The following is an 11,964-nucleotide window of genomic DNA, read 5'->3' on the forward strand; positions in this document are numbered from 1 at the left end:
ACAATAGCCAAATTTAAATGATCGTGTACTAAATATATTATGCGTGTTACCAAATATATTACGCGCATTGTTGAATGGACATTTTCTCTATTTTCCATGGCGGGCCTGTGGGCTCTTTCCGTTTTTAGAATTGTTCTATACAATGTAAATATTTTGCCACTTGGTTATATTTTTTAAAAGACCCCTTTAATTTAAATCAAATTTATTCAAATTTATTTAAATTGAATTAAATTAAACAATTTATTTAAATTTATTCAAATTTATTTAAAAAAATATAACAAAGTGACAAAATATTTACACGATATAGAACCATTCAGAAAATGGAAAAAGACCGCCGGCCCACAATAGAAAATACCAAAATTGTCCCGTCAACCACGCTATGAACAACGCGCATAATATATTTGGTACACGATTGTTTAGATTTAACTATTGTTTGGTACATGATCGTTTAGATTTGGTCGTTTAGATCTGGATAGCCAAATTTAAACGATTTATTTTTTCAATTCAATTGTTTAATTTGGTTACACAATAGCCAAATCTAAACGATTTTTTTTTCCAAAATTTGGTACACAATCGTTTAGATTTGGTTAAACGAATTTTTTCAAGATTCTTTTGCTACACGTCGTTTAGATTTGTTTGCACGATCGTTTATTTTTTCAACATTCTTTGGTACACAATCGTTTAGATTTGGCTACTTTAATCTAAACGATTTTTTTTCAATATTCTTTATACACGATCTTTTAGATTTGGTTACCCTAATCTAAATGACGTAATTTTTTCTCAAGATTCTTTATACACGATCTTTTAGGTTTTATTACCTAATCTAAACGATGTAAAAAAAAAGGAGAAATAGAAGAAAGACGATGGAAAGAAATCACAGCGAAAAAAAGAAGAAAAAAAAGAAATACGATAGAAAGACATCATATTTGGTTACCCAAATCTAAACGACGTAAAAAAAGAAGAGGAAAAGAAGAAAGGCGATGGAAAGAAATCGCAACAGAAAAAAAAAAAAAAAAGAAGAGGAAAGGAAGAAAGACGATAGAAAAAACTTGCAGCAAGGAGGAAAAGAAATACGGAAGGACAAACTTGGAATATTTAAAAAATGACTAACTTTATGGGCTGTTACACGGGCCATAAATATTTTAGTAGTTTGTCATATTTATGAAAATTTTCCATTAATTAATTCTTCAATTATTTAATCAATTAATTATTAAATTGAATATCTTAAATTTAAATTAATCCATATTTGAATCATAGTCAAATAAATATTTACCTCAAAACCTATAGTTTTATTGTGTATCATATACACATTAATTTTAACTTGAAGTTTTAAATATGAATCTAATTTATTGTAAATGAATACTTGAACTCATAAAACAAAACTTTATATTATAATATATCATCATACACTATATTATTTTTTGAATTTGAATCATTCAAGATATAATAACTTCTTTACCCTTGACAAGTTAGGAAAGAGATCTAATGGACCTATAGATTAGAAACTACAACGATATGAGATTGATTGATTAAACTCCCTAACTACGTTAATCAATATTCGTCAATTGTGTACACTCCATTAAAGATTCACAACTAAACTCTTCTGAATGTAGATATATTTATGTGTCAGTGGGTATAATAACAAAAATTTAGTCCTTCACGAAGGTTTGTAACACCAAGTTGGTCTAATTACTGTTTTACCCCTAAGTTACTTCTTAGTCCTTAAATATGAGTAGTTAACCAATGAACAACCTATTTATGGTTCAGGCGATTGACACAAAACTCTCTTGTGTCATAAAGAGGATAAAATTATTTGTTCAAGCCCTAAAGACTATTTAAAGGAACATTCATTTACTTACCCCAAAGTTAGAAATGAGTGAAGTCTCTATGTTGTGTAACTATGCTCCTAGCACACTTGGTCTTGTCTCTTAAATGGTAGACATATTGAGTCAGCAATCTAACCATTCTCATCTGTATAAATCAAAGAATAATCCCTTGTGAATAGGCGTTCATAATACACTGAGAATAAAGACTAAGTTACCTAGGTCATCCTATTTAAATAGAAACCGTACCTAACTAGCCAACAGTTTGTTACTATTTCGTAGTCCAGTCTCATACACATCCATTGCATAGAATAGTACTCCCGCTTGCATGTCACCTAACAAATGCATTGGATCATTGTTAAATTTGTTTGAAAAAGCTCTAATTTGGTAAATTTAATAAATATTATTTTTTAGAAATTAAATATTGGAATTGTATAACATATACAACTAAAATTAACTTACTATCATGAAACAATAGTAGAAAGAGAAGTAGAAAAGAGAAAAAATATAGAAAGCAATTGAACTAAATTATGGTTTGTCTAACAAATGCACCACACATCTTTATTTATAGAACATGTCATGGTATGTGTTATAATATGAAACTCAATAGGATGAATGTTACAATATGGAATTGAATTAAAGTTATATAACAAGTGGTCACATATGTAGGTTATGGATATACATATTTATAATAGGGATTTTACTTAAAAAAAAATAGAACAAAACACGAAAATATTTACACCGTATAGAACAATTTTGAAAAAAAAAAAAGACCACAAGCCCACAAGCCTACAAACTCACAACATGAAAATAACAAAAATACTCTGTGATTAATCAACCACACACGTGCGGAAAAACGATCTTGTACCAAATCTAAACGATTGTGTACCCAATCTAAACAATATTGTACTCTATCTAAACGATCTTATAACCAAATCTAAACGATTTTGTATGCTAATCTAAACGATCTCGTATAGACAACTATCTGTGTCTATCTGGAATAGATGACTCATCATTTAGATACTAGTACACGATCGTGTAGTGAAAAAAGAAAAAGAAAAAAGAAGAATGACACAATACTTGATAATGAAAAAAGAATAAGAAAAAAGATTGTTTTCTTTATGAAATAGATGAAAAGATGACGTTGAAGATGAAAGATGGTGAAGAAGGAATAAATTCTGGAAGAGGAGATGAAAAATTTTTGAAAGGACAAATATGAATTTTTTTTTAAAATTAACTCAAGTTATATGAGCTTCATAAATTTTTTAATTTTGTTATACGGGTTATAAATATGTTTAGTTTTGTTGTATATATATGTAAATTAACCTTTATAATATTAACTACATTTAATGGTTACATTATTTTTAATAATTTTTTTTAGTCTTGTTTTAGTTGATGTATGTAATTCTATTTTAAGTAGTTTCTATTTAATATTAAATAAAAGTTTAAAATAAAAATTTAGTAAAATCGTAAAAAATAGAATATTTGATAAAATATTTATACATTGTAGAAAAATTAAGTGTAATAAATTGTCTTTTAGTGATTTTGTTCAATGAAGTTAAATAGTTTATCAAATTTTCTATTTTCTAAAAATTCCTAATATTTATTATAAAATTAGTTAAAAATTATTATTGATCTATTCATAACAATTTCTCATTACTTGAAGAGGTTTTTCAAAAATAGAAAAAAAAACTATTGACACTCCATAGAAAAATTATTGATGCATTGTACTTGGTTTTTTTGAAGATGTAAATATTTTATCAATTTTTCTATTTTAAACTAAAACTTATATATATACTTTTTATTATTTAACCATTTATTTTAATTTAAAATATAAAATGGTTTCTCAATAATTGTGAATGAGGATGAAAATATTGATGGATACATCCATAAAATCAAAGAGTTTGATATCAATATTAAGTAGAGACATTTTAAAATACAACAAAATATTAAAATTATTTATGAAATATAGTAAAACTTATAAGTCATACGAATATTTTGCTATATTTAATAACAAGTTTTATTCGTGGCCACCACGATTTTTCTAATAGATACGCAGAGATATCTTTGATAATTTTTTTTAAATACTAATAAAATATATAAAATATGATCAATTTAATCTAACGAGAATAGATATATGGTTAACAATAAACTAATTAAAATTTTTAATTTATTTTGAGTTACATGGATAGATATTTTATGGTAGAAAAAATAGAAAAAATATAGTGGTTAAAAAAAAGTGGATCCCATAGAGTAAAAGCGTGCTGTCACTGTCACGTGCTATGTGTTTTCTCTTTGATATCTCTTTGTGTCCCTTAGGGAACAGTAAAATTGAAAATTGAAAATTAAAATCGAAAAGAAAAAAGAAAAAGAAAAAGAGGACTACGAAGGGGCTGGTTTGCGAGTTACTCGGTTAGTGGGCACTTTTTTCTCCTTCTCCGCCCATAATCCCCCATTATCTACCAAAACACCAACACAAACATCCACCCGTAGCCTCCCAACCTTTTTCTCTCTTCTTCAAAGCCCTCTTTTCCGATCGCACTCAACACCAATTCGTCAGCCTCGATTTTCTTTCACTTTTTCAATCATGGATGATACCGCCAAAAACAAGTAAAATCAATCATCTCCCTCTTCTTCAATCCGTGTCTTTCTTTGATTGCTTTTGTTTCGGTGCTTGTTCTAAGATTTCTTGTAATGGGTCTTTCCAGGAAGTTCTATTTCTTCCTGTTCATTCCTTATTTTGTGGGGAGTTTCTTTGGGGTTTGTTTTTAGATGGCTGTGGTGTTAGAGGGGAGAGTTTCGGGAGCTTTGTGGTGGGATTGAGTTGTTTTTTTGATCGACACTGATTTTCGTCCTCTTTAATTGATTATTTGGGTTGTAGTGGGGATGAGGATGATGCTTATGGATCTAATTGAAGCAATGGGTCATTGCATTACTGTTTTCTTTTGAGCTTTTTTGGTTTGTGTTTGACTACTTGAGTTGTCAACAATGTACTATATCATTGAGAGCTAATTACTTGTTATATTGTTTGTAGTGTTCTTGCAGTTCTGTCCTCTTTCGGATCCCAATTGTTTAATCGGTTCTTTTTGAGATAAATGGTTGTCATTTTGCTGAGAAAATCCTCACACATGGTTTAATTTTCTCCTTTTCAGTGTTAGACTTTCTTTAGTTTGACTTGTTTAGTTAAGATTGAACTGATTATTTTCCATTTCTATTATCTTAATAAGTGCTGCATTTGAATAATTGTACATTTTCTTAATTGCTTTTATGTGCAATTTTAGTAGTGATGCTTGGAATTGGGAAGGTGATGGGTATACTATTCAGAAGGATACTGATATAGGTGAGTGTTACCTGGTTTAATTTTGTTTGTTATGTTATGCATCATCTAATTATGTAGTGTTAAACTTGCTCATTATGGATACATCCTTTCGTTTTCATTCTCATGAGCAGAAATATCAGAATGCCTGTGGGACGGGGTCTCGGAAAATGGTGATCTTTCGTATGTGTTTGATGAAACAACTCCAGTTAAAGCTTGTGGAGACTTGGCATATCATGTTACGTGTAGTGGTAAGAACTTTACACCTTCCTCTAACCCCTCAATTCCTTCCACGTAAACCATTTTTTTTGTAATGTATATCACTTGTATCTAGTGTAAAGAGTGCTTGGTTCTTTGTCATTTTTAATGTGGAGAAATGGGATTCAGATGATAGGAACAAGAAATCAGAAGAATCCAGGGAAACTCATTCACAAGCAAAGAGACGGCGGATGTTGCAGTTTACTGCTCAAGATTTGGAAACTTCACTCTGCCGTGAAGATTTGTCTTCTAGATTTCTAAAATCACATGTAAGTGATATGCAAATCCTGTTTTCTATTGTTTTTTGTTTTATATTCGAATTAAGCAAGCATGTTGTATGACCATACTTTACAAGATCGCATGCAAGTGATATACACATCCTGTTTGTTTTTGTTTTTGTTAGTCAAGTTAAGCAATCATGTTGTGTGACCGAAGAATTCGGATGGACTTAAGTCAAACTTGTCAATCCTATTATTTGTTATACTTTATTGATTATCACGATTGATAATGTGTTTTCCTTTCTTCTTTTTCTTTTCTCGTTGTTATATTTTCAGTAAAATGAACTTTATGTTTTTTGCAAGGAGCTTACTGGCAATTTTTAATGTTTACAAGATATGCTTTAATGAGCAGCTCCATTGATACATTTTCTTTTTTAAGTCTCACAACGAATATAAAATTTCTATAGGCCAAAAGCAGGCTTCTCATTTGTATTTTCTTTACAGCTATGTTAGTAATCTCATTGTTCACCTGTAACTTCGGTATTTTTCAATGCTTGCTTGTGGTAGATCCTCCTAGATATGAAAACCAATATGATGTTAGACCTGTCAATAGGAGCAAATTTATTACTATTATAGAATTTGGGTGAAATTTGAAGTGTCCTTTTGTTGTATTTCTATATCCAGAATAAGGATGTTTCCAGTCTAGCAGCTCTCGCTGAAGTTTCATATGGGATTCCTGAGTGTTCTGGACTGGCAGGTTTGTTTCAAACTAGACACTACTTTAATGTAAAAAATATGTATTGATGTCCTTGTTTGCTTCTTGGATTTGTCTAATTGTTATGTATTTGTCTTAGATAATGTGCTCATTTCTTGTCATGAGAATTTGGATCACTCACCTGAAGGTTGGATTGCTGAATGCCTTAATGATGCTGATATGCATTGTAGCCCTGAGGATTTGTATGTATTTTCCATGCATCCGAATTGTTTTGTTTGAAATTATTAATTTAAATTATATAAATGCCTTACCATGTGGAACTCAGGGGCTTTGCTGGGACTTCGGACATTCAAATTGATGTATCAGGTGAAAATGGTTATTGTAAATGAATACTTGAACTCATAAAATAAATTTTCGTTTGAAGTGTCACATGACATTAATCTATTCGAACTTTTGTAGAGTTTTGTGATGGTGCACCTGAGTTCAAATCCAATGTGGTCCATCATCATCCTACTCGAGCTCCTCCAAACATAATTTTTAAAGGTTCTATTCTGCTCAACATTTTAGTGTTTCATTTTTCCCAAAGAATATGAGACCGTTGTATGTTTTTTATCAATGTCAATTGATGACATCTTTTGAAGATTTCTGTACAGTGTTGACGCACTATGCTTGATTTCCTCGTGTCACTGACAATTCTTTCACTTTTATCCATCCAAATTAATTTCTTGCAAACCATTTGTCTATACGTGCAGGTCGGAAGTCATATATTAGAACTCCCACTAAATTGGCTTCTTCAGTTGCCTACCCATTTGCCTTTATCAAGCCCTGTGGATTCCATGGAGATGTGACCTTGAAGGACATAAACCAACGAATCCGTACACCTCCACCATCAAAATTGAAGCATCAACCTGAAGATCCATCTCAATCTTACCCAACTTCAGCTTTCTCTGGAAAGCCCGTAGTAGGTAAAACCAAGATTCACACGGAAGGAGGAAAGGGAAGCATCACAATCATGAGGACCAGAGGTTAAACGATCGATGGATAACGGTTCCCGCTATCCAGACTTTCCTTTTTGTGGCCCATTGGTTCTTCCATCCTTGAGGGATTGTGAAACGTCAGGGGCCATCTTAAGTAAGTAGAGTACAGAAGGTGATTAATTTCCATTTTTGGTGGGGATAGATAGAGAGAGAGAGAGAGAGAGAAAGTTGTAGAAGTATTAGAGTTGCTCTTGGAATCCCTAATCATATAACTTCATTAATATGTTTATGCTTCCAAGTGAACTCTTGTAGGTTGTTTGAGTTTGAGTTCGATAACATTTATATTGTCATTTTTAGACTTGGAAACACTTATCATTATGTTTATTACCAAATCAATCCATTGTGTATACCTAGTGGAACTTGCTGGAAAGCTTACAAAATTGCGGTCTCTCTCTCTTTGCTTTTGGTTGGTTGACCACGGAAATATGGGAATCAAGTGGGATCTTTGTTTTCACAGGCTTTGGTTAAAGAGAATAGAGGAGGTAAAAGATGTGCTTGAGATGCCTTGTGCAATGGACTCTTCTTTTTATGCTTCATAAAGAATAATGTTTTCTTTCCACTGAAACTTTCATCTCAGGATCTGCCATGTCTCTGAAGGGATTCTTTATTTTTTTACTGTAACTTTGTTTTGGTTGAAAATTTTAGTATGGAATAATAAATAACGTTTTACTGCTTGTTACGTAGACTTGTTTTGGCAGTGGCTAATTGGGCCTGCATTTCTTACAGGGGTGTTTGGCCATGTAGCTTGGAATCGAGGGATTTGGTATTTGAAGCCAAATTCATGTTGGAATGAAATTCTTAGGATTAAGAAACCAAAACCATGGAAATATGTTTTTTTTTTTATTTAGATTTCTATGAATGTCATAGGTTTTAGATAAAAATTCACTTCAACCTCTTATAGATGTTCATTGATTGTTGGCAACAAACGTTGACAACTTCACAATCAACCATTAATGACCAATCGTGATAAATGGAACTACTTCAATCATGTTTGAGAACTTCCCTTATCTTAGGTGAACCCCCACACCAGTAATAAGAATAACCTTGATTATACAATTAGTTAACAACCCGAAGAAAGCTAAATAGATTTGGCTTGGAAAGATTGATCAAAGATCAAGAAGAAAGGAGACCTTGTTCCTAATTTCAAGATTTCGAACTCTCCACAATCTAATTGATCAAACTAGATTGAAAATCTTAAGCATGCATTCTAACACAACATTTAATTTTATGTCCTTTCAACTACCCTAATAAATAAAAGTACATTCCATTAAATAGGTACATATTAAAGATGTGAATGAACCTAAAATGCATTAAAAATGTGAAATGAATCTAGAAATGTATTAAAGATGTGAATAAATCTTAATTTCTAGATTCATTATGACCCTTGCGTGTCCAAGTGACTCTTGAAGTTCCAACTCTTTATTGAAGACCGAAAATCTAGCTTGTAAACAAGCATTTAATCTATTTTGAAGTCTTTTAGCTCTAGCTTTGAGCCTTGAGTCATAATGATTGCCTCTTGATTGGTTTGACTTTGAATGTTCTTCCATGAATTTCCAGCATGTGTTTCATTTTCCTTTTCATTTGAGTTGGTGTGAGCTTCACTGTTCAATTATCTTGACCGTTGGTTTCAGATCATCTTGATCATTGAGTTTAGATCATCCTGACCTTCGATGATCGATTATCTTGATCGTTGGTGACCTACAACCTTGGATGTCATTGTCGTCAAGTGAACATCTTGATCGTCGACGACCAATTGTTATCGTTAATGATTGATCATCGTGCCTATTAACAAGTGATTGTGGTGATGGTAAATGACCAATAGCTATCACTCTTGGCAACCAATTGTCATGACTGTCGGCGACCAATCAATTGTCTTAATCATTGGCGACCTTTGACCATCTTTACCATTGATCGATGACTGCCTTCACCAAGGCTTTCTATACTCTTTCCCATGGCTTTGATAGCAAACACTATTCAAGCCTATGACTTAAGTCCCATGGCTTTGATAGCAAACACTATTCAAGCCTATGACTTACGTTTTTTTTTCTTCATTCAATCTAGAAAATTCGTTAGCCAACTTCGGTCACCACCACGGTAACCATTGTCGACTGACCACTGGGTGCCATTTCTGACAAACTCAATGGACAAACATCTAACCACTAACTCTGGGGATCGTCACTAACCTTGAAAAATTATTGAAAAACTTTTTTTTTCTAAGTCATTCCAATACGTTTTTGACTTAATCACAATAATATCTTTTAAAATAAATTTTCTTATTCTTCTATTTTTTTTTTCTTTCTGAGTTTTTTTAATAATCATTAGTATTAGATCATATTTTTAATTATCTCTTTTCTCTTCTTTTTTTAAAATTAATCTTACCTAGATTTGTTTTTATTTTGTTATATTTTTCCTAGATAAAAATTGATGACCTATCTATTGTGATCTTAAGTATAAATCAACTATTAATATATTGGTAATATAGTGGAAATTCTAAATGTAACCATGACCCTGACTAAATGTTACTCTATTAAAAAATTGATACATGATAAAATTTAGGATGTACAATTCACGAAAAAAAAAAAAAACTAAACACTAGTAGAACCTACAATTCAAAACCAGCAACCAAAAACATATCCTAGATTTCCAAATACTACAACCCAAATACTTGCATTTCTAATTCCCATCAAATAATCTCACATGCATTTAATTTCCAGGCATCTGATTCCAAACTTGTGCGCCAAATGTCATGAACATGCTTGTCCAGGACGTCATTTGCCTATGGCTGTATGTCCAAATACCCCCAAGTCACCTTGTCTTTATGTTTTCTACTTAGTGTAGTCTATTGCTTTCATTTTTATGTCGTCGACCTAGAGTGTGACGTTTCGACATTTTCATATGCAAGCCTGTCAAAACTAAAAATGTTCATAATTACTATAGGGGAGACATAGTAGTTGAATCCTTGACCAAGCCTTGTCGCACTCTTTGCAAGCTAAACTTTCTTTGCAATTGATAGTCTTCAATGCGTTCTTTTATGATGTTTTCAATTATTTCCTTTTCCTCTTACGTTTTTTAAAAATAATTTTCTCAAGACGTGAAGGGAGGCTACTACAGCGAGTTTGTCCACGATTTTCGAATTTTACATAGCTGACTTGTTGACTGAGCAAAACAAGTGTCACACAATCGCCCGTTTTGTGTTTGAAAGGTTGCGATTTTGACAAGAGGTATTAGAGTCTAAGTTGGCTTATTGATAGTTAAGACATAAAGATCGACAAGTAACGCTTGAAGAGCAGATGCTTTACCTAGTGGAAGTTTCCGCCGACTCCATTCTCTTCTTGAAGTCTCATCTCGAAATTTTTTTTGAGAAAGTTCATACTATTGATGCGGTGACTGACCATCTCGACGGATTAACCATACAAGAGTTGTTGATAAGAGTCACATTCTAGAGGCAAAAGTTGGAAGAACTGGTTACTAAAAACGTGGGGACAGTTTGACGAGCTCTATTGCCCATATAGAGGAACATGTTATTGATCTAGATAGCTCTTAGAAGATGCTTTTGGAAATGATAAACGACATGTCAAAGGGTTTTCGAGCTGCCCTTGATGTCATTAGGAATGGAATCGCAGATATGAGCACAAGGGTGAATCTTAAAATGCGAGTAATGGCAAACTAAGCTGATCAAGCTAGAGGAGCAATACCTGTTAGAAAAGTAAAGATTCTAGAACCAAATCCCTTCTGTGGGGTAAGGGACACAAAGGCCTTAGAGAACTTCATCTTTGATCTCGAGCAATATTTCAAGGCTACAAACATGACAGAAGAAGCCAAAGTGAGGCTATGATGCATCTGTCTGAGGATGCCAAGTTATGGTGGAGGTTTCGATATGTTGACATTCAAGAAGGACGTTTCACAACAGACATTTGAGACGGTTTAAATAAAGAACTCCATTCGCATTTCTTTCTCGAGAATGTTGAAATCCTAGCTCAACAAAAATTACGTGAATTGAAATACACTGCTACAATCAGAAGTATGTAAACCAGTTTGCAGGGCTAATGTTTGATATACGCAATATGTCAGAGAAAGATAGTTTTCTGTTTTATCGAAGGTCTAAAACCGTGGGCAAAGAACAAATTATATGAATAGAGGGTCCAAAACTTCACGTCAGCATATGTAGTAGCCAAATGGTTTATTTGATCTATCCAATGACTTTGAAAATGTAAGACGTCATCAAAATTCCTCATCTGGAGGAAATAAGAATAACCGTCCGAGTTCTCCCAAAGCTTCTGGGAGAGAAAAACGTCCTAGTGGAGATTGTAGGCCTATCAACCAAATACAGGAAACACATGACGAGGATCCAATAATCAGAACTCTCCAATCGTCCTCTCAATTGTTTCATATGTAAGAGATCACATTTGGTTAGAGAATGTCCGAATAGAACCGCCTTTAATGCCTTTCAGGCCTCTTTAATCTCAGATTCAGATGATAAATTAAGTCATGCAGAAGGTGAAGTGGGCCAGACATAGAAAGGTGATAATCCCAGAATGAGAGCCGTAAAATTTCTATCGTCTCTCCAGAAGAAGGTAATGGAGACAAATGTGTCAGT

The 11,964-nt window shown here is 32.6% G+C and overlaps 1 protein-coding gene across 2 annotated transcripts; it reads left to right on the forward strand.

Moving 5' to 3' along the window:
• Positions 1 to 4,196: 4,196 nt before the first annotated feature.
• On the forward strand, positions 4,197 to 7,747 carry LOC103500376 (protein XRI1). Of its 2 annotated transcripts, none has more exons than XM_008463664.3 (9): positions 4,197 to 4,433; positions 5,108 to 5,163; positions 5,274 to 5,390; positions 5,527 to 5,666; positions 6,300 to 6,372; positions 6,470 to 6,572; positions 6,656 to 6,696; positions 6,790 to 6,873; positions 7,083 to 7,747. In XM_008463664.3, exons 1-9 carry the CDS (start codon positions 4,411 to 4,413, stop codon positions 7,358 to 7,360), a joined length of 915 nt encoding a protein of 304 aa, XP_008461886.1. In that variant the 5' UTR covers positions 4,197 to 4,410; the 3' UTR covers positions 7,361 to 7,747. The 2 variants fall into 2 exon arrangements, with proteins under 2 accessions (XP_008461886.1, XP_008461885.1); XM_008463663.3 differs by having other exon boundaries at positions 4,198 to 4,433; positions 5,105 to 5,163.
• The last annotated feature ends 4,217 nt before the right edge of the window (positions 7,748 to 11,964 follow it).

This window comes from Cucumis melo, chromosome 4 (assembly GCF_025177605.1).
Source record: "Cucumis melo cultivar AY chromosome 4, USDA_Cmelo_AY_1.0, whole genome shotgun sequence".
Lineage (NCBI taxonomy): Eukaryota > Viridiplantae > Streptophyta > Magnoliopsida > Cucurbitales > Cucurbitaceae > Cucumis > Cucumis melo.